This window comes from Miniopterus natalensis, chromosome 3 (genome assembly GCF_054644295.1).
Source record: "Miniopterus natalensis isolate mMinNat1 chromosome 3, mMinNat1.hap1, whole genome shotgun sequence".
In the NCBI taxonomy this organism is placed as follows: domain Eukaryota; kingdom Metazoa; phylum Chordata; class Mammalia; order Chiroptera; family Miniopteridae; genus Miniopterus; species Miniopterus natalensis.
Window position 1 is genome coordinate 100132334 of NC_142083.1, and position 27827 is coordinate 100160160.

At 49.4% G+C, this 27827-nt stretch overlaps 1 protein-coding gene and 1 non-coding gene across 3 annotated transcripts in view; one reads left to right on the forward strand and one right to left on the reverse strand.

Moving 5' to 3' along the window:
* Positions 1–808: 808 nt before the first annotated feature.
* Positions 809–890, reverse strand: TRNAL-UAG (transfer RNA leucine (anticodon UAG)). Its single transcript has one exon. It is a non-coding gene; the product is annotated as a tRNA-Leu (tRNA).
* A 5858-nt stretch (positions 891–6748) lies between these two features.
* The window catches only part of EEF2K (eukaryotic elongation factor 2 kinase), a 56978-nt gene continuing 35899 nt past the window's right edge, over positions 6749–27827 (forward strand). For both annotated transcript variants that reach the window (XM_087815827.1, XM_087815828.1), the window contains exons 1-2: positions 6749–6875; positions 21216–21537. In XM_087815827.1, the coding sequence (XP_087671953.1) occupies positions 21292–21537 (246 nt within the window). In that variant the 5' untranslated portion in view covers positions 6749–6875; positions 21216–21291. The remainder of the gene's footprint in view (positions 6876–21215; positions 21538–27827) is intronic.

Sequence of the window (27827 nt, forward strand, 5' to 3'; positions counted from 1 at the left end):
GCTTGGGTGGAGCTCTGGGATCTGTGGACGTCATTCTCAGCTCCAATTGGAGCTGGAAGTCCTTGGGCTCCCTTCTTCTCAGTAACTTGCTTGCATCTAAACTCACCTGCTCTGACCTTCCTCTCTTTACCAAACCTGAAATATCTGTCCTTAAGGCAAGGAAAGTAGGCTTTTCCTGTTCACATAACCTTCTAGATATTTTGTCTATTGGCAAATGTCAGCTTTTGAAATCCACAAGCAAAATTAATTTCTTTGTTTTCTGGATTTCTTTAAGTCACTTCTTCCCTGATGTTCTGAAAGTAGAATGTCTGACACCTGGTCATGGGAGGTGGATCTATGGAGCTGGGACCTCAAGTTTGATAACCCCCACGTGGGACAGGCCCCGGATACCCGAGCCCCTCCACAGGGACATCTGACACGTTTCTGCCAACAGAGGTTTCTGGAGTCAGTGGGAGCCCTCAAAAGTACACAGCCAACCCGAAAAGGACCCTCCTTAACCCAGGTCATGATTAAAATCACCGCACCTAACCTTTGTACTTGTTGGGTTAAGGGAACTTTTCCAAGTATCTCAGACGATTTCTCCTGGAAATATGAAAACATTGCCCTTTTTGTTTGTTAGGAGCAGGATTGGTGGGTTTGTATACTAGGCCAGACAATGAGAGGGCCTGTGCTGCAGTTTGTTTCTTGCCCCCTCCCCGCCACCAATTCCATTTAAGAAAAAAAGTATCTGAAAATAAAAAAGGGGGATGAAGAATTAAGAGAGTGACACAAAGAGGCTGAAGACGGAAAAGTGAGACCAACAACGGTATGGCAGCGGTGGGATTCGAACCCACGCCATCGAAATGACTGGAGCCTAAATCCAGCGCCTTAGACCACTCGGCCACGCTACCTCCCGCTTGCGATGCGTCCCATTGAGACTCTATTAGGCTAATGACGTGGCTCCGTACGCTCCGCAAGCCCCGCCCCCGTGGCTGTGCGCATGCTCAAGCTCAGCCTCGCTTCTCCCCGCCGTCCCGCCCGCGCCTAGAGCTTCCCCCTGGGCCTCGGAGCCGCGGTGCGCCCGCGATCCGCAAAGTAACCACAGCGGGAACGCGGCGTTAAAAAGGAAAGAAGAGTTTCTCAACGTTAAACATTAATGCTCAGTCCTCACGTATGTGTGCATGTGATCTTGCACGGCCACCTGGGGCGGGGCGGGGCCGCCCTCTCCCGCCGACCTGGGGGGGCCCCGGGAACGGGCTGGGTCCCCATCCCGCGAGCCCTCCACTCCTACCTCCGGTCGCCTCTGCAGCCCGCGTGGCCCGGCGGTCTGACCCCTGCCTCGCGACCTCAGACCCACCGGCCCGGGGGGAAAGTCACGGAGGCTGTTGCAGATCCCTCCGCCGTCCAGGGAGAAACGCGCCCAGAGAGGCAGGACCTGCTCCCGGCCGCGCAGGCGGAGCGCGCTCTGTTCTGGGGCGGCTGTGTCTGTGGTTTTTTAGCGCCGGGAACACAGAGCAGATGCATCACACAACAAACACACAGCACACCTCCATTTCCTGCCACCCAGAAGTGTTAATATCTGCGTATTTGCTTCAAATTCTATTTTCTACTAATAAATGAACACTGTAGGTAAGAGTCAAGTCTCCTTTGACATCCCCAAGCTCTGTTTCCCTTCCTCTTGCTTCAGGAGTTGCAATTCCTTTTAGTCCACTTGTTTTCTAATTGTACATACACATAGGCTTATCCATTCCCGTGCATATTTAAGGAAAATAAACAGAAATCCAACATAGTAAAGATAGGTAAGTGGGTGTAGCCTGCTGAATAAGCCCCCCACCCCAGATGTCCACATCCAAATCCCCCGAACCTACGAATATGTTACTTTATGTGACAAAACGGACTTTGCAGATGTGATTCAAGTAAGGATCTTGAGATGGGGAGATTATCCTGAATTATCCAGGTGGGCCAAGTGTAATCACAAGGGTCCTTATAAGAGAGAGGCAGGAATTAGAGAAGAAGGTGTGAGGACAGAAACAGGTTAGAGGGGTGCAGCCACAAGCCAAGAAATGTAGGGAGCTTCTAGAAGCTGGAAAAGGTAAAGGATATGATCCTTCCCTAGAGCCCCAAGGAACAAACACAAGGTGACTGACAGTCTGATTTCAGGACTGCTGACCTCCAGAACTGTAAGACAGCTGTGTCGTTTTAAGCTACTAAATTTGTGGTGATTTGTTACAGCAGCAATAGGAAACCAATACAGTGGGTAAACCCACCACTCTGGAATCATACAGCCCGAGCCTTAACCAGCTGTGTAACCTTAGGAGAGCAGCTGCTCTCTGGGCCTCAGTCACTCATCCCTATTAATAGGGTGATAATAATAGTACCCACCTCACAGATTTTGCTGTGAGAATTAAATTCATTCACTGTGAAAATATTTCTTGAAAGCCTACAATGTGCCCAGCCAGGCGTGGCTCAGCGGTTGAGCGTGCTCACCGTGAGAGTTCTTACAGGGGCACTGATCACTGGGTGGCATTCCACATACATCTTCCCCACCCCTTGCCCTCAAGCATTAATGAGTGTCTCCCAGAGTGATACTTGTCCCTGCTAGAATGTCAGCTCTAGAATGTCAGCTCTAGGAGGGCAGGTGATGGTGTCTTGCTCACCCAGTGCTATATCCCTAGGATCCAGTACAGTGTTGGTAGCAAGACTATTCCTTGAACCAATGGTTTTTATATCCTCGGTTAAGGTCACGCCCTCTTGCTATGTGGACTTAGAGAAAAATCAGAGGCAAATGTTTCTGTGGAGCTGCCCAGCAGGAGAGCTCACAGAAATTTAATCTGGGTATGCTGAGGCTGTGGTCTCACCTTCAGGATACTCACCCACAAGAAGGAAGCAGAGACCTCTCCAAGTAGTCCCCCGAGAGTGAGTCAAAGCATTCTCCAGGCCAGACCAGAGATTGCTTCCCCCAAATCCCCTCAAAGGCTGCCTGGTGGACCCCTCCCCTGTGCCCTACAGTGTGCTGGTTTGTGCTGGTTCCTGGAACAGGCCATTGTCCTTCCCCAGGCAAGCATGTAAGGCGTTTTCCCTTATCTGGGTCATGTCAAGCCCCAGTACCCCCATCCATCATGCCCTGCCCTATATAACTCCTTAATACCTGCCACGTGGCACAGAACATGGCCATGTCAATTTGCCGCCACCCAAGATGCAGCTCCTGTGTAAGTCCCCTTAATAAACTCTTAATGTATTGATGGCCTCTTCATCTGGTCTCTCGGCCCGGGAAATTTTATCTAACACCAAAAGACAGTAGAGTGGTCATTTCATAGCTTCTGCGAGTCTTTCTGTAGCTACTGGGGGCCATCAGATGGCTCTGTGATGGGCTTGATTTCTCATGCCCAGTAAGCCCAGGACCTTCTAAGCCAAGGAGGTAAGCCAAGGACTAGGACGTGAACGCTACATGAAAGGGAAATTACTTGACATGCTTGACCAGGTCAGGACAACGGCCTGTTCCAGAAACCCACACAAAGCAGGAGGTATGCAAAGTGTGCCAATTTATATCAGAATGAACATCAATTTCCATCAGAAAAACCTCGAAGGGGGTGTTTGTGGGGACAAATCTCCATTCTTCCCTGGCTCCAGCTTGCAGGACAGATAGTGGTCACATCATGGAACAGTCTCTCCTCTGCCTCTGGACAGTTCATATAAATGAAATCATATAATATGTTGCCTTTTGTATATAGCCCACTTAGCAAAATGTTTTTAAGGTTCATTTATGTTGTAGCATGTGTCAGTGTTTCATTTCTTTTTACTGCCAATATTTCATTGTATGCATATGCCACATTTTAATTTTCCATGCATCAGTTTGAGCTGTTTCCACTTTTTGGCCATTAGAAATAATGCTGCTGTGAACATTCGTATATAAGGTTTTGTGTGGACATGCTTTCATTTCTCTTGAGTATATACCTGAGAGTGGAATTGCTGGGGCATATGGTAGACAGATGTTTAATATTTTGAGGAACTGCCAAACTGTTGTCCATTTTCCATTCCTGCTAGAAGTGTATGAGGGTTCTAACTTCCTCATGTCCTTGTCAACACTTGTTATTATATGACTTTTTTATTATAGCCATCCTAGTGGGTGTGGTTTTGAGTGGCATTTTCTAATGGCTAATGATGTTGAATATCTTTTCATATGCTTATTGGTCATCTGTATATCTTCTTTAGAGAAATGTCCAAGTCGTTTGTCCATTTTTAAATTGGGTTCTTTATCTTTTTATTATTGAGTTGCAAGAGCTCTTTATATAGTCTGTGAAGCAATTACCACAGTGCCTGGCACAGAGTGAATGCCCTGTAAATATCAGCTCCTACTGCATCCCCAAAAAGGCATGTCAGAGCAGGCATTGCAAAAGACAGGCGACTCGAACACAGAAAAGTGTTCACAGCCTAGTGTTGAAGGGGACAATGAACAATAGATAGGGGTTCACTCTTGTTAAGAAAAATGTAAATACAGTTGACCCTTGAACAATGTGGGGGTTGGGTGCTGTCCCCAAAGTGGTTAAAATTCACATGCAGTTTAAGTTGTTCCTCGGTATCTTCGGATCCAAGACCCCCACCAATACCAAAATCCACAGTTGCTCGAGTCCCCTGTATGAAACGGTGTGGCTCAGGGCGTGCAGTTGGCACTTCACATCCACGGATTCCCAACCACAGATCAAAAACAGTACAGGTTCAAACCCGTGTTATTCAGGGTCAACGGTTTATCCACACGCATACCCAGGTGTCGGTGTCCCTCTGTCTCCGGTCTGCGAGCACCAGTGCTCTCCGTGTTTGCCTGGGGCTCACCTTCACAAAGCCTCAGCACTTCCTCTTGTTCCACAGGAGAATGTGGTCACACACCGTTGCAGCTCAAGGGGCATAGGGAGTGGGGTTAGCAAAGTATTTAAACATCGCCCACTAGACATTCCTCTGCTACAGCAGTTTTCAACCTTTTTCATCTCATGGCACACACAAACTAATTACGCATATTTGCAGCACACCCCAAAATATACTTTTTGCCAATCTGACAAAAACTTTGGTGTAACTTTGATTGATTTACAAAAAATAACAATAGTGCCCCGCCGGGTGTGACTCAGCCTTTAAGTGTTGACCTGGGATCCAGGTGATCGGGGTTCGATTTCCGGTCAGGATACATGCCCTGGCTGTGGGCTCGATCAATGGCTCTCTCATCATTGATGTTTCTATCTCTCTCTCTCCCTCTCCTTTCCTCTCTCTGAAATCAATAAAGATATACTTAAAAAAATAATAGTAATTGCCTACCCTTTTTGCTCCAAAATGACTTTTCAAAAAATCATGCGCCTATAACTTGTATATAAGGATTTCTGGTGCCAAGAATTAACCAATCAGACTTTATGCGATGTGACCAATAAGATGCAACTCTATTAAATGACCTTATGGTTCAAGACAGGACATTCACACCTCACAGTTATTGTTGTGCTGGCTGTTGTCATTTTTTCATTTGACAATTTAAGGAAAAAGAGGTCAGTGCCCCTGACTAAACAGTCAGGTATTGCATATTTTAAAAGTTCTTGCGGCTCACAGGTTGAAAATCACTGCTCTACTGGAAGCCTTTCCCATCTTTCTCCCTCCCTGCCTCCCTCTCACCTGTGGGATGTAACAGCCCTGACGTATGCATGCCTTTTGCCAAAAAGAGCCAACTTATAAATCTTTTGGGCAAATCTCTCTTTATAGGCCTCAGTTTTATAATCTGTAAAACAGAGCTAATGAAACCTACCTCATAGGGCTGGTGTGAAGATGAAATGAGATAAATCGCTCAATAAATATCCCCACTATTATTATTTATAAGATTTGTGAAATTTCTAAAATTTCACTAGAAAAGTGTCTGGAAGGGTATAATATGAAAATGCTCACAGTGGTTATCATTAGTGGCATTTCCTTTTCTTTACACCTTTCCCCATTTCCCCATTCATTCCACAGGTATTTATTAGGCCTGTGCTAAGAGGCAGGCGCACAGCAATGCCCTGGACAGGAGAGGAACGTCTAGAGGGGCTATTAATCAAATAGTGAAGCAAATAACTGCAATTGTCAGAACTGCCTACGTTTTTACGAAGCAGAAATCATGAAAAAACAAGCAATTTCCTACAATAAACATTTTCTAAAGTTATGCATAGAAATTTATACAATGGTTTTGGAAAGGACCGAATACAGGGACCAGGCGGGCACCAGACGGGAATGGGAGGCGGGTGTGTGACCGGGGTGGGCGGCCTCTGCTGGAATTACCCCCTGGGAGGGAGTCCTTCCCTGCCCCCCACCCATAGGTGCTAAGCCCGCCCCCTGCGTCAGATACGAACGCGGCGCACTCAGCGGGCCGGGAAGCCCCGGACTCAGCGCGCGCTGCCGCGCTGGAGCCGGAGACGCGCGCGGGGCGGCGGCGGACGCGGCGGCGGCAGCCACTCGCGCGGGGGAGGGGACACCACGTGACGGCGGCGCCTGGCACCGGCCCGCCCGCAGCCCCGCCCCTGCCCGAGCTCGGCTCTTCCCGGAGCCACGCCCGCACACCCGCCCTGCAGCTGCCCCGGCTCCGCAGACGGTCGCCTGCGCTCCTGCCCGTTGCGCGCTTCCCCGTGTCCCGGATCCTCCCAGAGGCCCCGTGCGCTCCCCGCGCCCCAGGATCGTTCCGGCGGCCTCTCGCCCCGCGATCGTTCCGTCCGCCCCGAGCGGCCCCGCTGCCTCCCCGGAGCGCCGGCCCGCGCGCCCCGCTCGCCGCTCCCCCGCACTCTCGGGGGGCCACCCGCCCTGCACCCTGGAGCGCCGGGCCACAAGCCTCTGCCACCTCCTCTGGATCCTCGCGGCCGTGAGCGTCGGCCGCCGCTCCTGTGCGCCCGAGGGAGGTAGGTGCGGCTGCCCCGGGGCGGGCTCGGGCGCTGCAGGGCTGCGCGCCCCTGGGCCGGCACCCGAGGGTGCTGGGCCTGGCCCTTGGACTTGGGGCCCGAGGCGGTGCAGAAGGAGAGTGTTGGGGGCGCTTCCCCTCTGGTTAGACTCTGGGGAGCAGTGTAGGCTTCTGTAAAATGGGAAGTCTCGCATCTCGCAGGTTAACGGGCGGTGTCTACTGGGAAACACTTGGCGCGCGAAGGGCTGGGAGAGGCAGCTTGGGGCCTCCCCCGGGGCACCTCGGGGCCCGCGGAGGGTGGGGCCGGCGCTGCCTGCAGGGCCCGGAGCCGCACATCCCACTCAAGCGCCGAACAAGAGGCCAGAATTGTTGTAACCGCGAGGACAGTGTAGACGCGCCTTGGCACGGTTGTTGGCCGCAGGAGCGGGTCGATGGCTCGGTTGACACGTGTTCCAGAGGGGGCGCGGATGCGCGGGTGGCGGCGCGGGGGCCGGGCCTCGGGGTGAGTCCTGGCCTAGTTCTGCCCGCGCCCCTCGGGTGGCAGATGCGCTTGCCCGGGCGCGGTGCCTGCCGTGTGCCGCCGCGGCCTCGGCGCTGCGGGCCTCGGAGCCGCTCAGCCGGGAAATGGAGCGACACAGCGCACCCTGTGGCACGGCCGAGGAGGAAACCGAGGCCCGGGCGGCTCGGGGCAAACTCTTAGCAAGAGGGACGGAGTGGGGGTGGCGACGCGGAGCCCGCAGGTGGGAGCTGCTGATGCCCGGGCGGGGGGGGGCGGGGGGCGGAGGCTCCGTGCGGGAGGCGGTGCGCGGCCGAGCCGGACGGGCCGCGGCGGGCGGAGGAAGGCGGGGCGCAGCGGTGGGGGCGCGGGCGGCTTCCCCGCAGCCTCCACGGCAGCTTGCGGTCGCTCCTGTGTTCATGTGTGAATTCAGCAAGTGCAGTAAAACTTCCCGAGGACGTGAATTCAGTGGAACGTGGTTGGGCTTGCCATCCCCCATTCCTCTCAGTCCCCTTCTCAAGGGGGGTGGGTAGGCCGGGCCCCAAGTCCTTACCCTCTACAGGGGGTGGGGGAGGCGGGAAGTCGGGGCCTGCTGATCGGTGGAAATGGCCTCAATGTATGTGCAATTGTTGGGGGAAAGCCCCAAAGTCTAAATTCAGGATCGGTGCCGGAGAACTGACACGTAGCCTTATTCAAATTCAAAAGAGCTTTTTTGTTTTTTAAATTGATCTTGGAGAGGGAAGAAGGGAGGGAGAGAGAAGCGCGGGAGTGAGAGAGAGACCTCCTTCGGTTGCCTCCCCTACGAACCCATGACCTTCTGGTGCACAGGACAGTGGTCCAGCCAACTGAGCCATACCAGCCAGGGCCATAAGCGCTTTAATAGGGGACACCTACCTACCCTGGCAGGGCAGCGTGTGTGTAAGTGTCCCCTATTAAAGCGCTTATGAATTTGAGCAAGGCTAGTATCAGTTTTTAGGCATTGATCCTGAATTTAGACTTTGGGGCTTTCCCCAACAATAATCAATTGTGTGCAGTCTATATGATTTACCCTTATTTTCTTTTGTGCTGTGTGTGACAGAACAGTACTTTTTTGGTTGATAAAGGATACATTACTGATTCCAGTTTTTCAACATTTTGAGTGTATTATCTGGCAGAGACAGCTGTTGGTCACCAGTACTCATGCTCTCTCCTTGGAGTATCACGGGGATGAATTTCCCGGGCTCCCTTACAGTTCGGTGGGCCACTGTGACTGAATTTGGCTGATGGAGTGTGAGCAGAAATAGTGTGTGCCTCTCTCAAGCCTGGACCCTAAAAACCTGCCACTCTTCCCCCATTTACCAGCTGAGTTAAAAGGACTCTGAAGGCCTAGAGGAGGGCAGAGCCACTAGCCTAAAGGAGCCTGGGTCCCTGAGCAACTGTGGACAGAGCCTCTGCTTTCCGCCTTCCCTGGTGGCTTGTGGCTACTGCTGAAGAGAATGGGGTCCTGTAAGTTCTTTGCAAGGTCTGGGGGTGTGAGTGGGGCTTGTTGGCCCTGGCCTTCTCTTTGGAGTGCTCTAGCTGGGCCGTGCCACTGGGGAAGGGCATCCTTATGCCTTTTTTCCTGACACTGGTCAGATTTCCCAAAGAAGTTCTGTCCAGTCTTTGGCAGGCTTGCGTCCGGTTGCCAGGACACTGGGAGCAGTGTGGAAGGAGGCTGAAGGGCAACAGCATAAACTTGCATTTGTTCCAGCTCATTCTCTAGGATTCATCCTTTCAGGTTCGGTTCTGAAGCTGAAGCAGGAAAAAATTGACCATCAGGAAAAATTGACATTCAGAGTAATAGCGGCTGGCTGCACTCTTCAGAATGGGAATGTTTGTGTTGGGGAGATCAGCTCTGCTGATAAAAAGCTGCAGACTGTTACCCCAGTAACAGTCTAGAATTTCCCAGAAGATGATTAGAGTGATCACCATGGGCTGAAAGCAGCTTGGGCCTTAAAGCGTTCCTGGATTAAACTCTCGTAGCCAAGGCTGAGACAGAGGAAGGAGCGAGGCACACACACTCTGATGATAAGGGGGAAGACAACAGTCCTCGGGTCCCCAAAGTACCAGAGTAGCATTTCAAATATTTAGAAAGTCAGATGGTGGACCATGTTCAGTTCTTCAGCTGTGGCACTTTCTAGACCTAGCAAGGACACCACAGGGAGCAGCTGAAAAGCAAGTGGTTTGACTGCAGAAAATTTCTCTGGGCCGGTGGTTCTTGAACTTGAGTGCACATGAAAAGCGGCTGGGGGCTTGTTGAAACACAGACTGCTGGATCCACCGCCAGAGTTTAATTGAGTAGGGCTGGAGTGGAGCCCGAGAATTTGCACGCCCAAGTTCCCAGTGAGGCTCCCCCTACTGCTAGTGGTCCCAGGACCATACTTTTAGGACTGGATTAACAGGTGACGGCTGAGGGAAAGCCCCAGGTTCAGCCTGCACTGGCTTCAAACTCAACTCCTCCACTTCCTGGCTGCGTGATTTTGGGGCCCTGAGTGACCGTGGACAGAGCCTCTTCTTTCCGCCTCCCCTGGTGGTTTGTGGCTACTGCTGAGGAGAATGGGGCCCTTTGCAAGGTCTGGGGGTGTGAGTGGGGCTTAACCTCTCTGTTCCTGCATGTCCTTGGTAGGATGAAGCTAATAGTGCCTGCCACCTAGGGGTTAGGGAGGTTTCCTGGAGGAGATGACATGTAAGCTGAGGCCTGAGGGATGAGCAGAGGAATTGGCCAGAGGATAGGGAGGCAGGTTGGGATGTGTGTCACACGGAGGGCACACTGTGAGCAAAGCCTAGGGACGGGGAGACCCCTGTCCTCCAGGGAGCTGAGAGGAGTGACCAAGCAGGTGTTTTGTAAGCGATACTGAAATGCTCTGAATCTGTTCCATGCTGTCTCAGGGCAGGATCACAGTGGAGGGGACATGACGGTGGTGGGGAAAATGGGCTGTTGGGGTGGGCTTGGAAGCAGCTCGAGTTACTTCTGCCCACATCCCATTGGACCCAATGCGGTCACATGGCCCCACCTAGATGCAGAAGGTGCTGGGAAATGTAGTCCTTGCTTGGGCAGGGAGCAGAGCCTCATGGCGGAGAGCTAGCTGTCTGTGCCACAGTGGCCTTTTCTGGCCCCTGCCACCTCTCAGTTCTTCACCTTGCTCGTTCCACTCCACTTTTTTGATTGAGTGAATTTTACATATGAGGATGCTGAGGTTCAGTGAGGTTAAGTAATTTGTCCAATGTAACTCAGCTAGTTGTAGTCAGGACCTTAACCCAGATATGTTTGTCCCAAAAGCCTGTGAGGCCAAATCCTGGTCTTTGGTGATTTTTGCGGGCGTCCCATGATCCAAGCTTTTCCACTCGGGACCTCAGCTGTGCTTTCAGGCTAACTAACCCCCAGACACCTTGTAGCTGTAGTCCCATAGTTCCTCCACTCCTCCAGGCCTGCAGTGCCCATTATATCAGCAGAAGTTGCCCATTTCCTCCAGTTACTTGTTAGTTCATGCGGCGTGCATTTACAGAGGACCTAGTGTGTGCCAGGCACTGTGCCCTGGGCCAGGGGATAGAGGAGTGAGACACCGCCCCTTTTGTTCCAGGCGCTCACGTGGTCTGGCCACTGAGAGGCTGTGTAAACAGAGTTCCCTCTGAGAAGTGAGACAAGCTGTAGCCCTGGTTTCCTGCAGTACACAGTGTCCTAGGTACAGGAGAAAGGTGCCCAGCAAGTTATTAAAAATTAATATTCAAGCCCTCGTGTGCATTTTGTTAATCAAAGCTACAGTGACAATAATTTTTGCTTTGTATTCTAAAATGTGTTTTTCTGATTTTTAAAACCATAGTATAGTCTTTGCACCATAATAGTTTTGTATGAACAAAGCCCTGGTTATGACAGTGATGTTTTTATGAGCCTTAGCAGCGCCAATGTTGACTTGGCTTCTTGCTTCATTAGTGAGTAAGCTCATTTCTCCTATTTTTGGTACGTGTGGAGGTTTGTTTTCAGGACAGGAAGGAGAGCGGGTGGGAGAGGCTTCTTGGAATTTCACCAGAATCATTCTAGAGCAGGTTTCTCAGCCTCGGGACTCTTGACAGTTTGGCTAGATAATCGTGTGCTGTGGGGCATCCTGTGCATTGTAGGATGTTTAGCAGCATCCTTGGTCTCTACCTACTAGATGCCAGTTGCATCCCAGAGTTGCAACAACCAAAAATGTCTCCAGACATTGCCAAGTGTCCCTTTGTTGACAAAATTGCCCCAAGTTGAAGACGACTGTTCTGGACTGTATTCATTTCCTATCGCTACTATAGCACATCACAAACTTAGTGGCTTAAAACAACACAGTTTCTTCTCTTAATGGTCCAGGAGGTCGGAAGTTCAAAAGTCAAGGTGTCAGCAAGGCTGTGTCCCTTCTAGAGGCTCTAGGGAAACGCATTTCCTCACCTTTTCCAGCTTCTAGAGGCCATGCATTCCTTGGCTTGTGGCCTCTTCCTTCAGCTTCAAAACCAGCCACATAGCATCTTCTCTATGACACCTGCTTCCATTGTCACTTCCCTTTGTCTGAGTCAGCCCCCCCCTGCTTCCTTTTATAAGGACCCTGTGATTACATTGGGCTCACCGGATGACCCAGGATAATCTTCCCATCTCAAGACCCTTAATTTAATCACATCTGCAAAGTTGCCTTTGCCATATAAGGGAACATATTCACAGGTTCCAGGGATTAGAACATGGACAGGGCCATTGGTCTGCCTACGACATAAACTGTTGGTTTCTAGGTATAATGGAAATACTTGTGGAAGGCCTGGGAGGAAGGAAGTGACTTAGGCAGAAGGAAAATGGGGATAGCAGCGGACAGCAGCAGCTCATACTTTTGAGTCCAGTTCTCTGGCAGGCACCACGTGTCAAATCTCATTGGGTCTTCAGAACAACTCCTGGGGTTGGTTCTGCCCCCATTGTACAGATGAGGAAACCACCCGGGGAAGGCTTTCTGGAGGAGGTAAAAATTTGAGCTGGATCTGGAAGGGAACAGGGGTTTGGCAGCCAGTGAGACAGTCATTCTAGGAAGAGGGTCCTTTGGGTGTAAGGGAAGGGAGGTGTGCATGGCTGTGAATGGCGAATGGTTCTCGGTTGGGGCAAGTAGGGGAGATGAGATGGCAGGGAAGGGGCAGGTGGGTGTGGACATCTGTAAGTCAGTCCTTTTATTCTGACATAGACTATTCTTTCTCACAGTAGTTTAAATAAATGTTTACGTGTCAACACCCATCACTTGCTAGGGCACGGATATTAATAAGACACCAACTTCAACTCCTGGCTTGGGGCTTGATTTGGCTTGATTTAATGAGTCTCAGTGCTGCACATTTGTTACCACTCCCACTCCCCACCCCCAGGAAGGAAATAAAACACAGCCAGGAGATGCATTTGATGGCACTGTTGATCCTTGTTCAGTGCCAGAGCCTGGGGGAAGTCACAGCTGGCCCCTCAGTCTGCCGTGTGAGACAGGCCCACCTTCTAACAGGGACAGGGATTCAGACCCGGCCACGTGGTGACAGAGCACAGGGTCTCCATCACTGTCTTGGGCTTTGTTTTTTTGTTTTGTTTTCCAGCAGCTTTATTGACGTATTATTGACGAATTAAAATTGTATGTATTTAAGATGTACAATGTGGTGATTTGATATGCGTACACATTGGGAAATGGTTACCACAGTCAAGCTAATCAACACATCCGCCTCCTCACAGTTACCTTGTGTGTGGTGAAAACACTTAGGATCTACTCTCTTAGCAGGTTTCAGGTATACTATACATTATTATTCACTGTAGCCACCCTGCTGTACATTAGATCTCCAAGACCTGCTCATCTTGCATAACTGAAACTTTGTACTGTTTGACCAACTTCTCCATTTCCCCCACCCCAAGCCCCTGAGAACAACAGTTCTACTCTCTGCTTCTGTGAATTTGGCTTTTTAGTTTCATGCAATATTTGTCTTTTCATGTCTGGCTTACTTCATTTAATAATGCCCTCCAGGTTTATCCATGTTGTTGCAAATGACAGGATTTCCTTTTATTTTTAGACTGAATAATATTCCATTGTCATCCACCAATGCACACAGGTTGTTTCCATCCCTTGGCTGTTGTGACTAATGCTGCATGGAACATGGCTGTGCAGATAGTTTTCCTTCCAGTTTGAAGGGAAGTGAGGACTCACTCTGGGGCTTGAGCTGTGCAGCCAGGGCAGCCCAGCTCTGCCCATTTCCGTCCCCAGGGGGGCCCCCTCGGAGGGAGCAGCCCCTTCTCTGCCTTGCAGCTCCTGTCATTGGCAGATGACAAAGTCTATGTCAAGTGCTTAGCGTGACGCCTGGGTTGCAGGAAGCTGTTCACATGTGTTACACGTCTGCTTATTTCAGGAAGTTACACATTTTTAAGGCCAATAGGAACAAAGGTCTCTTCTGCTTTCTCGTTACTCGTTTGCAGAACAAAAACCACATCTCCTTTCTCGAGGTGAGATGAACTCATGCTAAACTGAGAAACCCATAGCTCCCTCTGGTTGGTGGAACAAGAGAGAGTTCTTGGCATGGTGTCTAGAGGAGCTAGCAGAAGACCTACCAGCCTAGGGATGCAGTGGGAAGGGAAGCTCAGTGTCATTTATTATACCAGAAAATCAGTAGATAAGAACCGAGCTAGATAAAGAAGTAGCGATGATACCAAACATAATGTGTCCTGGCTGCCTGTCACCACTTGAGCCAAACTAAGCAGAGACAGGGTTGACAGTTTATTCCAATAATGCCGGCAGTATGGGAGAGCAGTCGGTCACCCTGGGAATTCTGCTCTGACCCCCTCGCCGTTGGCTGATTGTATACCAGGGAGGGAAAAGATAACTGCATGCAACTTTGAGCTGCAAGTGTAACAGGGAAAGGGCAGGGGAGGGCCTGCAGTGTGCCTTCAGGAGCTCAAAGTCTGATAACCAGGTGGCTAATCTAGGATGTTACCAACAGCTCAGCCCGTTCCTGGGACCGGAGAACCGTCAGCGTTCCTGAGGCAAACTCCTGGAGGGGGTCAGGGTCCAGGCAGAGCAACCAAATCAAAGCGGGTACTGTCCTTGGTCTGTTCTCAAAATGTATTTCTTTTCTCAGTAATGGACCCACCGAGGCATCTTATCTTTTTACAGCTTTGTTTCTTCCTCCATTTTCCCAGGGTGTGGAAGAAAAATCTCTTATCTATAGTTAGTAAGGTGAATGATTATTAAACATCTGTGACTCTATTCTTATTACATGCCCTTCCCCCTATCAGTAGCAGAACACGCATATTATTTAGAGACGTGGAGATAATTCCACAAGTAGCGTCTGGAATAATCGGAAACAGGTGTCTCTGCTGTGGGAGCAGGGCTGCCACGTACCGTTGCAGAGGTTGCTCGCTGGAGGCGAGTGCAGCCCTCCCGCATGGTCATGCGCAGTGGCCCTAGTAGGACAGGAGTGTTATTTTTAACCATGTGCTTTAATAAAAATGTTATTTTTTAATCATATAGAAATAACATACAGTCGCCCTAATTCCTGGCTGGGTTTGGACATTCATATTGCTGGTGACAAAAAACCCATGTGTAGCCAGCCAAGTTGTCCCCCACCCCCAGCGGGCAAGGGTTTATTGTATCATATGCAGAAGTCCAGGCGGGTAGTTTGGCTTCAGGCACGTTTGGATTTAGGGTCTCAAGTGATGTCATCACTATTCATTTTTCTCTGTCTCTCTTGTTCTTTTTTTCCCCCCTTTTTATTGAATTTATTGGGTGACACTGGTTAACAAAATTATACAGGTGTCAGGTGCACAATTCTACATCATCTGTACACTACATTGTGTCTTTCTCTCTTGTTCTGTTCTCCACCAAACACCAGCTTTGTTCTCTGGTGGCCTCAGTCCCTGTCTCAGTCCCTGCCCTGTAGGAAAGGATTAATCTTGTCCAGTCACTCAAGCCAAAGCTCCAGGCCTACCTGTGATTGGCCAGGTTGGTTTGACGTGAGTCACGTGCCCACCTCTGAGCCACTGTGGCCAGGTGCCGGAACTCTGTGTTCTGCTTTGACTTGGGCCCTGGGACATCCCCGGGTAGTTCGCAGTGGATCCCCATCCCCAGGTACATAGCCTGAGAGCAGGGGGTAGGCAGGTCCCCGAACAGAAGCAGGTGCATGACACAAGGTGGCCCATAAGTCACTCTCTCCACTGTGGTTGCAGTCAAGGACCAGTGTGTGCACTGGCCGTACTGGCTCACGGTGCTGGCTCCCAGAGTGGTGAGTGGGAGAGTTCAGCTCATTTCTACAACAGGAAGGCAGTTCCTGAGGGTGAGAGGAGCCCCAAGGAGGACCAGCAGCCTTGACCTGGTCATTGCAAGCATTGTTCCTGCCCCAGAAGCTGCCAGAGGAGCCCTTTGCAGCAAGACCCAGTGAGAGCAGTGTGGTTCCGTGGCCAGAGCCTAAAATAGTCTGTTCCCTGAAGACCCCTGAAGAAGCTTGGTTGGCTGCTAATCAGACATCCAGGTCACCAACGTGGCTGGGACCCAAGGCTCAGTCCCCTTTATTTATGCTAATGGAAATGATGGTAATAACAGCTGCTGTGTCCTAGGGCTTGCTCTGTGCTCGCACTGTAACGCTAGCAAGATGGGCACAACTCTGCACCCAGATTATATTGAGGAAGCTGAGGCTCAAGAGGTGAAATCACACAAAAAGATGAAGTCACACAGCTAGTAAGTGGCAGAGCTAGGGATTGGGCTCAGGTCTGCCTAACTCAGAACCCCATGCAGCTGCAGCTCCATAGAAACTTCTTTCCAGGGTGTGTCAGGGACCAGGAGGGGAAGATGTGAATGCCTGAGCGAGGGCAGAGGGAACCTTCTAGAGAATCCTGATGTCTTGGGAGCTGGTCTCAGTCTCTCACTCACAGGAACAGCCCCTTCTGTGGGCCCAGGGAAGCCCAAGTTAGATGGAGGTTCCTAGGAAGCTGGGTGCCCTGGTTAGTACTGGAACAGGCATCGCGGGGCTGACTTATTGCCCATTGGGGGCTCCTTGCCTGTCTAGGAGAATCCAATGTCCCCCAGTGCCCAGTCTTCATGGCCAGTGTGGGAGCAGCTGTCACATTAGGACTCTGGATTGAGGCCACAGTTTCCGCAAGCTACCCAGGCATCAAGTTGTCATAAGAGATGTGATGTGACTTTTTATAATATGGGGGTGGGGGGGGGGTGAGGGCTACTGGACCAGACAGAATTAGCAAGTAGTAAGGAAAAAAGAAAATTACAGTAGATTATATAAGGTTGAATAGCAAAGTCTGAAGACTGTCAGTCCAGGACTGTTGTGCCGCGTCATGATATAAGATTATGCTGCCCAGGCCCCCTCTTTCTCATGGCTCTGCCATCCTCAGCCAGTGGCTTCCTCATGGTTAAACATAGCTGCTTGAGCTCCAGCCGCCACACTTCCAGTCCAGCTAGCAGGACGAAGGGAGAGCAGAAGGGCACGCTTCCTCCCTCCCTCCCTTTAAAAACCCTTCCCTGTAGTTGAAAACAGTCCTGCTTATATCCTCTTGGCCAGAACTTGGTCACACAGTCACACCTAACTGCAAAGGAATCTGGGAAATGTAGACCTTATTCTAAGTGGTCATGTGCTTAGCCAAAAACCAGTGTCTCTGTTATTAAGAAGGAGAGAACAGCTGCTGGGGGACAGTTAGCAGGTGCTGCTACAGCTGTGTTAAGAGCAAATTTATGACAACTGAAGAGCCATAAAACAGGTCCCACTCACTCAGCTCTGGAATACATACCAGTGCCTGCTGAGTACAAGGCACCGTGCCGTGTGGGGCCACAGCTGCTTGTCCCCAGCTGCTTTTGTTTTCCACGGCCGAGGAGAATGTCAGGTCTGTGGTGGACGTGGCCATGGACTGGAGTTCTGGTGATGATTCCCCTGTGAACTGACTCCATGGAACCCCACTCAGGACACTTCCCCACTCAGCTCCCTTCACAAATGGGGGAGTTGGCAAGATGGATTAATTTGGTCAAGGTGACCAGCAGTCCGGGCTCTTAACCACTGAGCTACACTTCCTGGAGGGCTGCAGGCTGAAGCTGTGGCTCCCTCCCCTGGCACCAACCTGGCCCCAGAGGTCAGTCACCTGGCTGGGCCTACTCGCAGCTCCAGGCTCCATGCCACTGCGGTCAGCAGGGATTCTGGCCATGGGCTGACCAGGGCAGAGTGGGCACTGGGGCTGGGGAGAGAGAGACAGGGGCCCTGCCCAGGAAGGTTTTGGTGCCAAGCAGGATCAGTGGCTCAGGCTTTGAATCCAGGCAGTGACTGTGTCTTGCCCCGAGGGTTAGAAACAAAGCTGGCAGTGGATGCCCAGAGCAGTGATTGCCAAACTGAGTTGAGAAGTAAGTATGTGTGATGCATTGAGGAAAAAGAAAGAACAGCAACAACAAAAGAAACAGGCCGGCTAGAAAGAGGCAGAGCGCATTGTGCAAAGTAAAGCTGAGCACACTTTTCCCCAAGAACGTGCCCCACCTCGGAGCTAGAAGGCTGCCTGTCCACGGAGAGAGCTGCTAAGAATAATTGGAATGATTGCCTTGATCTAAAATTTTAGAAAAATATTTTACTTACTTATAATTTTATATTGAAGATAGTCCAGTTTCATAAAAGGTTAAAAGAGTATAGACATGTACAAAATATTAGAAAGGGCCCCCCCGCCCACAGTCCGTGACAGTGCCTGTGAGTTTGCGTGAGTCCTTCTGGGAAGTTCTGCATCTACAAGGATCCTTTACCTTGTAACAGGAGGAGGATCACTGTCCCGGCTGCTCTTCTGCGGCTTGCTTTCTAATTGCAACAGTTTTCTCCTGACTATCTTTGTCTTTAACTTTAGCTTTACTGGAGTGTAATTCACAGACCTTACTCTCCACCGATTTAAAGTGTGCAGGGCTTTTTAGCAGGCTCATAGTCATGCAACCAACACCGTCGCTTTTAGCACATTTCCACCAACTCCAGAGAAACCCATTATCATGTTGCTCCCGGTTTCCTCCCACTCTCCCCTCCCCCAGCCCTAGGCAGGCGCCACGTGCTCTCTGTCTCTATAGATGCGCCTATTCCAGACATTCCAGGGAGATGGAATCATTCAATATGTGGTCGTTTGCAGCTCTCTTCCTTTACTTAACATGATGTTTTAAAGAGATTTAAAAAAAAAAAAAACTTTATTAATTTCAGAGAGAGGAAGGGATGGGAAGACAGAGATAGAAACACCAATGATGAGAGAGAGTCACTGATTGGCTGCCTCCTGCACGCCCCTTGCGGGGATGGAGCCTGCAACCCGGGTGTAATTTCTTTGCACTGGGAATGTGAACTGCAATCTCCTGGATCCTAGGTTGATGCTCAACCCTGAGCCACGCCCGGCCGGGCAATACGATGTTTTAAAGATTCCGTATGTCTCAGTACTTCATTTCTTTTCGTGGATCAGCAGTATTCCACTGAGTGGAGAGACCACATTTGGTTAATCATTCATCAGTTGATGGGCATTTGGGTCGTTTTCCCTTCTAGCTGTTATAAATAGTGCTGCTCTGAACAAACGCGTACAGGTTTTGTGTGGACATGTTTAATTTCTTTTGGGCATATACCTAGGAGTGGAATTGCTAGATCATTCTGTGTTTAACTTGTTGAGCAACTACCAGACTGTTTTCCAAATTTGCTGCACCATTTTACATTCCCACCAACAACACTGTGTGAGGGTTTCAGCTGATCCACATCCTTGCAAACACTTGTTATTTCCCATTTTTTAAAGTTGTGTCCACCCTTGTGGCTTTGAGTTATATTTCCCTAATGGCTGGTGATATGCAGCATCTTTTCATGTGTTCGTTGGCCATGTGTGTTTCTTCTTTAGAGAAATGTCTGTTCCAATCCTTTGCCCATTTTTATTTGGGTTGTCTTTTTATTGTTAAGTTATGGGAGTTCTTTATGTAATCCCTTATCAGATACATGATTTGCAAAGTTTTCTTCCATTCTGTAAGTTGTCTCTTCACTCTTGATGGTGTCCTTTGAACCATAAAAGATTTTAATTTTGATGATGTCCAGTTCATCTATTCTTTTGTAGCTTGTATTTTTGGTGTTGTTTCTAAGAAGTCTTTGCCTAATTAGATCTTTAATTTCTTTGGACATGTTTTGTTTTTCATTGTACAAGTCATACACTTATTTTGTTAAGTACAGTTGTTTTCTTAATTTCATTTTTGGATTGTTCATTGCTAGTATATAGAAATAATATTGATTTTTGTTTCCTACAACCTTGATGAGCTCTTTCTTGGCTATCTTTACATGTTTGTGTGTATCCAGAGCTCCCACTGTGACAGTCACTCAGCCTTTCCTGGTGTAGAGCAGGCCTCCACTGATGAGCACTGTGGGCTGCTACTGAGAACACTCTGAGGGCCACTCATTCATTCCAGGGATGTGAATTGAGTCCCCACTCTGTCAGGCGCTCTTTGAGGCACTCTAAATGAGTAAATGAGATGATTTCAGTTTGGGAAAGTCTATGAAGAGGATAAAACAGGCTATGTGTTAGGGGAGTGATTGGGTGTGTGTTTCAGAGGGGTTCTTTGTTCATTTTAAATAATTCTTTATTTTTCAATTATAGTTGACATTCAGTGTTTTATTAGTTTCAGGAGTATAGCACAGTGGTTAGACACTTATGTAACTTATAAATAATTCCCCTGATAAGCCTAGTACCCACCTGGCACCATACATACTTACCACAATATTATTGACTATATTCCATATGCTGTACTTTACATCCCTGTGACTGTTTTGTAACTTCCAATCTATAGTTCTTAAGCCCTTCACCTTTTTCACCCAGCTCCCCCAAGCCCCTCCCATCTGGCAGCCCTCAAAATGTTCTCTGTATCTGTGAGTCTGTTTCTATTTTGTTTATTTTGTTCTTTAGATTCCACATGTAAGTGAAATCATATTTGTCTTTCTCTGTCTGACTTATTTCACTTAGCATAATATCCTCTAGATCCATCCACATTGTCACAAGTGGTGATATTTCATTCTTTTTGATGGCCAAGTAGTATTCCATTGTGTATATGTACCACCTCTTTTTATCTAGTTGTCTGCTGATAGGCACTTGGGCTGCTTCCATATTTTGGCTATTGTACATAATGCTGCAATGGACATAAGCATGCATATATGTTTTCAAATTATTGTTTTGGGTTTCTTCGGATAAATTCCCAGAAGTGGGATTGCTGGGTCATAAGGTTGTTCTATTTTTAATTTTTTGAGAAATGAGAGGGGTTGTTTTAATTGAGTCAGAGAATATTTTTCTAGAAATGTGACTTTTGAGCGAAGATCTAAGTGATGAGGAAGAACTCAGTGTTGGAAGATTAGGAAGGTTGTTCCTGGCACAGGGAACAGCAAGTACAAAGGCCCTGAGGTGGGAATGGGTTCCCCATGTTCACAGAATGGGAAGAAAGCTAGTGTGTGTGGGGAGCCGCCACAGCTGGAGGATGCCGGATAACTCGGGCCTTGTAACCTTAAAAGGCATTTCGATTTTATCAAGAATGTGAAGAGAAGCTGTGGGAGTGATCTAAATGTCCTAAAAAGATCACTCCAGTTGCTTAAAGAAGCATTTCGTTTCCCTGACTTGTTTTAAGCACTGAGTTCTTGGAAGTAGAATTACTGGGTCGACGAGTTTGTGCATTTAAGATGTTCCTACATGATGCCTGCCAAGTGCCTCCCCCAAAGATAGCTGCAGTTTTCAGTCTGAGGGTGCCAGCTCTTGTCACCAGCGGCATTCAGACGGGGCGCCAGTGAACCTGAACCCCCCCTGCCCCCGGCCCCAGCACCCACTCTCTTGCTTCCCCTTTTCAGGGCCTTCCCTGCAGCATTTGCCCGGGAACTCTGGCTGTGACACCCACCCTTTGGGTCCAGCGGGCACCCTGGGAGCATGGCAGACGAAGACCTCATCTTCCGCCTGGAGGGCGTTGATGGCGGCCAGACCTCCGGGGCTGGCCACGACGGGGACTCTGACGCAGACAGCGATGATGAGGAAGGCTACTTCATCTGCCCCCTCACCGATGACCCCAGGACACATCAGAACGGCAACTCCAAGGTCAATAACTACTGCGGCAACCTAGTGAAAAGTGAGCAGTGCAGCTTCAGCGCCTCCCCGGGGAGCTCCTTCAGCTTTAAGGTGAGTGGGCCGCCTGCCCCATCTGCCCCAGCCCAGGTCGCCCCCGCAGGATGGGCAGCCGGGCCACCGGGCAGGGTCTCTCCTGTGTTTCCAGATGGGACAGCGCTGTAAATTCTGGGCCTGAGTCTATGCCTGCGAAGCTGATTGTCAGGTTAGAGCAAGTTCATTACTGTAGAGTGTTGCTTTTCAAACAGCTGCTCAGGATCCACTCCTAGGTTGAGAAAACCTTGACCAGCTTTTTAAGAACTGGAGGGGGCCCTAGCCGGCTTGGCTCAGTGGTTAGAGCATCGGCCCGCAGACTGAAGGGCCCCGGGTTTAATTTTGGCCTAGCCCGTGTACCTGGGTTGCAGGCCTGTTCCCTGGCCCCGGGCGGGTTGCATGCGGGATGTCTCTCCCTCCCCTCCCCCCATCCCCCCTGAAAAGCAATGGAAAAAATATCCTCAGGTGAGGATTTAAAAAAAGGGAAAGAAATGGAAGACTAGAAAATACTGGGGGGCACTACACGTTGTAAAGATCTTATTTTTTGGAACGTTTGTCTGCATACCTTTGCACATGTAAATGTGGTGATCAGCTTAGCTTTTCATAACGGACCAATTAAATATCTTTATTTCGCCCCAGTGTGTGCGTGTGTGGTCAGGGGATGTGATGGAAACTGTAGTCCTTCGTGCTGGCTGCAGTATTAAAAGCCAGTGCTTGGGTTGGGCACCCTTCTTCTGGATTGAGGAAAAGGGACTTGTTTTGTTAGGGGTTTGTGTTCATATCATGGCAAAGCTTGTGTAAAGGAGAGGAAGAAGGGAAACTTTATTGGACTTCTGTATAACTGGTGGTGAAAAAAATTTTAATGCAATACTGTTGTTTATATTTAATCCTCACAATACTGTTGTTTATATTTAATCCTCACAAACAGATATAATGCCTAGTAGGCAAAATGCTTATTACCATTAGGGATTTGAAATTAAAAGCATTTTTTTCTAACTTCAGAATTATCTGTTTTTAGAAAATTAATAAATAATTCAAGTTCTTGGACAGCTGGATGTTTTTTCCTTTCAGGGCCAGAAGTCTAGTTTGAGTCCCTCTGGGACAGGCAGCTCCAGAAATAGCCCTGTGGGTCCCCTCTGAGGTTGTGACTTGACCCACTTTCCTGTATTGTGGAGGCTTCTGAAGCACACCCAGCCCCATGGGAAGGTTGGGGGAGCCGTCTAGCCTCCTGTCTGTTCATCTTAGATAAGAAAGGCTCAAAGACATGAGGATTCCTGTGGCGTCCTGTCCCAGAGGGGGCCGGAGGGGCTTGTGAAACAGGAGCCAGCTCACGTGGCCCAAGGGAAAGGGGGAATTTCTTGTAATAGTCCAGGAGTGTTTCTTGGGGCCCAGGGGTAGAAGTGATGTCTGGTTCTCAGGGAACGGATCCAGGAACCGGCTGCTGTAGGACTGTCTCTATCTCGCCTTTGAATCTCTCTGCCTGTTCTTTTTTTTTTTAATCGATATTTTGAGAGAGAGAGAGAAACATGTCAATTTGTTTTTCTACTTATGCATTCATTGGTTGATTCCTGCGTGGGTCCTGACGGGGGATCAAACCTGCAACCTTGGTGTATCGAGTCGGTGCTCTAACCAACTGAGCTACCCGGCCAGGGCCTCTCTGCCTATCCTTTATTCTTCTCTGCCCCTTGCTCTACACAGTGAGAAAATGGACCCCACAGCCCATGGTCCCCTCATTACAGATGGAGCCACATGCAAAGACAGATTTAAATTTGACCCTCTGCATCCCAGTTCCGGGGGTGGGGTGGCGGATCTGGAATCCATCTCTGCGACAGTCAGATGTGGCCAGGGCATGGGATGGGGGTTAGGGTCACAGAAGAGGGGTTGTTTGCAGCGCAGGAGGATCCTGGTGGTCTCCTGGGGGGCAGACCCAGGAGGGGGTTCCACCCACAGCTGCCTCTTATCAGGAAACAGAAGTCTGGTTCTAGCACACATTGAGTGGGTCCCCAAACTGAAGGGTCTCAGACACTGATGGGCACAGTCTCTGACCACAAAAAACGCATTATGGTGAGGCTTTTAAAGGAAACACAGACCGAGTGACCCCGGGTGGGGGTTGTCTGTCGGTGTGGTTTTAGAGTGTGAGCTTCGTGAGGGCAGGACCCTGTTGCCATCACCACTCACCCCAGGGCCTAGAGCCATGCTGTGCACACAGTAGGTGCTTCATCTGGAATCAGTGAAGCAATGGTTGAATGCTGAGCTCACTTCACTGTGGATGCTGTCTCTCTAAAGGGCACATGGAAGATAGTATTTACGTAAACATAAACTCCTGTGGGCCATTTGAGAGTGGTTTTTAAAATAAAACATTTATAGCTCAGACAGCAACTTCATCTGCAAGACTCATCCTCAGGCAAAGTGTTCCCACCCGAGGTGCTGTTGGCATCTGGGAGGGACAATTCTTATTGGGTAGGAATGTCCCTTGTACTGTGGAATGTTCAGCACACATGGCCCCTGCCCACAAAATGCCACATCCCCCACGCTTTATGACAGCCCAAAGTATTCTCCATCGTATATTTGCAAAGCCCACATGAGGGGTCCCGCCGTCCATCCAGAACCAGTACAGAAACAGCTGTGCTCAGATTTACATATTCAAAGGTGTGCTCTGCGGTACTGTTTGTGATGAAGAAAAAAATGGGTTCTATTTACAAACCGGGGTTCTAACAGAGTGCTGTATTTACATGAGAACAGAGATGAGCTTCCTGTGTGGTTTGACTTGGAAACCAGGCCAAGGTATATAAATGTTTCCTGGGGGGAATCTGTGAAAAGCCCTTGGTGCAGTGATGGTCTAGTTTTGATTTTCATATGCTGTTTTGTTTTTATACGCTGGTAAGTAAAAAAGCAAGTTGAAATATAATGTGATCCCACTTTTATGTAAATATATATACACATATATTACTGTTTGCATGGCAGAAACTGGCAGAATTTTGCATGCAACAATAAACAGCGATTCTCTCCAAGGGGGAGGGTATAGTTAAGGGGGACTTTGATGACCTACTTTGTATATTATTTTAAACATTTGGAGCTTTTAAAACTACATGTAAGTGCTACTTGTATGCACAAAAAAACCTGTTTTTAGAAGAAAAATAAGAACTATCCCTCCCAAAAGCAAAAAACAAATCAAGAAGGCAAAGTTCAAAGTCCTCACTGAGCATGGGCACCCCAGGTCCCAGGGACCTTCTGGGCTTTGCTTTTCTCGCCTCTGCCTGAAACCTCTTTCAGCGGGTGACTCTGTGGTCTGTTAAAATGATCAAGGTGGCCCTAGCCAGCTTGGCTCAGCGGTTAGAGCGTAGACCTGTGGACTGAAGGGTCCCGGGTTCTATTCTGGCCAAGGGCACATACCTGGGTGGCAGGCTCGCCACAGTCAGGGTGGGTGCTGGAAGCAACCAATCGATGTGTCTCTCTCACATCAATGTTTCTCTCTGTGTCTCTCTCCCCCTTCCACTCTCTCTGAAAAAAGCAATGGAAAAAATATCCTTTGGCGAGAATTTGAAGGAAAAAAAAAAAAGATAGAAGACAAGTGCCCTGGCCATCTCCTTTGCATTCCCTGGGGCTAGTAGCAGAGCTTTGTGAGCCTGTCATCTTCTAATGTCATTCTCTGTTTATGAGTCAGCCCCTGACTGCGAGGTGACAGTTATGGACAAGGTGGAGCTCCTGGGTGCCCTTGTCCTAGGTCACTGGAAGCAGGCTCAGTGGGGTTCCTTGGCCGGTGGTGACTTTGGAGAGAGATAGCTGCTTAGTTTTCCAAACCTCACTCTCCCTGGCACTCAAAAAGCTAACATGTTTTTAAATTTACTGTCGACATGGCAACCTGGCATTCTTCCAACGTGCTCCTGGCAGGTGCTGGCGTGTACTGGGAATGGTGGATCTGTCCCTATGGAGGCTGGGGCCTTCGGCAGCGCGCTCCGCAGAACATCAGGGGGGATATTCATAGAGTTTATCATAACATGGGAAAGTGCTTCTGCTCCGGAGTTCAATTTAAATAGCTGGATGCGGAGTCGCATTACAGCTCTGACAGACACCCGCCTGGCGGGATGTCCACCCACACGACAGGGACAGTCTTTGGTAAGGAGTGGTTCACTCCTTTTCAACTCTCCCATTTCTCCCTTTTCCAGAATAAGCATATCTATGTGTTACATTTTTTAACAGAGGGGGAAATTTAATTTTAAAAAATTGTTTTGCTGGCCTGGGACTATGTTGGGGACCGCTCCGCGTCAGAACACACTCCTCTGTGTTTCCGTCACACGAGGTGTGTGCATTTATTCAGGCGGCCCCCCTCCTGAGGGACACTTTTGTTGTTTCCTTTTTTCCTATCATAAACAGTGCTGTAATAAACGTGCTTCTACATACATCTAAGCAAAGTTTAAAGTGCATATATTTTATAATATGTAAATACCACATGAACAAGGTAAAGAGAATTGAAGCTGTAGGAATTATTATATACATTGAAAAACCTCCCACCTCTGACCCCTGTTTCCCTGGGGCTGCCTTGCCTTGCACGGGTGAGCTGATAGCAGCCAGAACTTTCCTAACAGGCACAGTGGGTCGGCCAGGTGCCGCTCTGCATGCATTCCTCATGTCAACTCATTTAACCTGCACAGCAGACCTTGGTGGTGAGCATTTGACAGATAGTAAACCCGAGCCTCTACGATCTTAACCACTTGGGGCTTTTCATGACTGTGGTCTTGCATATTTTATTGTAGTTTTTAAAGTTTTTAAAATTGATTTTAGAGAAAGGAAGGGAGGGAGGGAGGGGAAGAGATGTGAGAGAGAAACATCGATGGGTTGCCTCCTGCACACACCAGGGCTGGGGTTCGAACCCACAACCTGGGTATTTGCCCTGACGGGAAATCAAACCCGCAGCCTTTTGGGGCACGGGATGATGCTCTGACCAACTGAGCCACACCAACCAAGGCTGTTGTTGTTTTTTAATGGCTTGATATCATGCCATTTTCTGGAAGCAGCATCGTGTATGTAGCCAGTCCCTTGTGGATGGGTATGCAGGTCATTTCCAATCTCCTGCTACCAAAATCAGTGCTTCCATAGCATCCCTGTGCGTATGTTCTTGGGCCCATGCAGGGTGTGCAGCCGGGTAAACCCCTCCAGAGGGGGAATGGCTGAAGCAAAATGTTTGTGGGTTTAGAACTTGGGTGGGCATTGCTGGTTGTCCTGCAAAGAGGTTGCACCAGCCTCTGTGCCCCCAGGACGCATGGGCACTCCTGCTTCCCACACCCTTGTTGGCAGACTTTGGTGATGACACTGATTTTTTTCAACTCACCCAGCGTGGCTCTCAGAGCTTGGTCCAAAGATGGCCATCACCAGGAATGACACGGAGGAGCCAGTGTCCGATGACTCACTGGGAAGAAAGGCATCCCTGCCCACCCGAACCCTGGGAGGCCACACCCTGGCAGCACTGGGCTTCTGCCCCTGCCCAGTGACCACAGTAAGCTCTGTGCACACCCAGAGGCAGTGGCCAATTCTGAGCTCTGCCTGCTGCCCTGGGAATGCAGGCTCAGAAAGGGAACCTTAGGCATTCTGGGTCCAAAAAGCTTTGGCCCTCCAGCAAGATATGCGCCTGCAGGGCAGATGAAGGAGAAAGAGAGTGATGCTGGCATTGGGCAGGGCACTTGGTGACCAGGGCTCTGGAAAGCAGGAGGCAGAGGAGATTCGAGTCAGGCTGTGGGGACTCATGTTTCCAAAGTGTGTATTTGTGCTAAAGTGCCCACATCCTTTGTGGAAATTCTGGGGCACAAGGATCCCCTGTCTTCTATTTTATTTTTTAAAGTTTTTTAGCATCTTTAGTGAAATATAATTCACATGCCATATAATTTTCCCATTTAAAATGTACGATTCAATGTCTTTTGGTATATTCATAAAATTATACGTTCATCACCACAATCAATTTTAGCCTGTTTTCAGTACCCCAGAAAGAAACACAGTACCTTTTAGCCACCCCCCCCCCCCAGTGTCCCCATCCCACCCAGCCCCTGGCAACCACTAATTTACTTTCAGTCCTGTGGGTTTGCCTTTTCTGGATGTTTCATACAAATAACACTAGACAACAGTGGCCTTTGGTGTCCGGCTGCTTTCGCTCAGCATAGCACTTTCCACTCCCAGCCTGGCTGTTACCTCCTCCGGTTTGGTTGCCGAATGTTACTCCCTCGTATGAATAGACCACGTTTTGTTTACCCATCCGTCAGCTGGTGCGCTGTGGGCTGTTTCTCCCTTTTGGCCGTTGTCAGTAGTGCTACACAGATCCT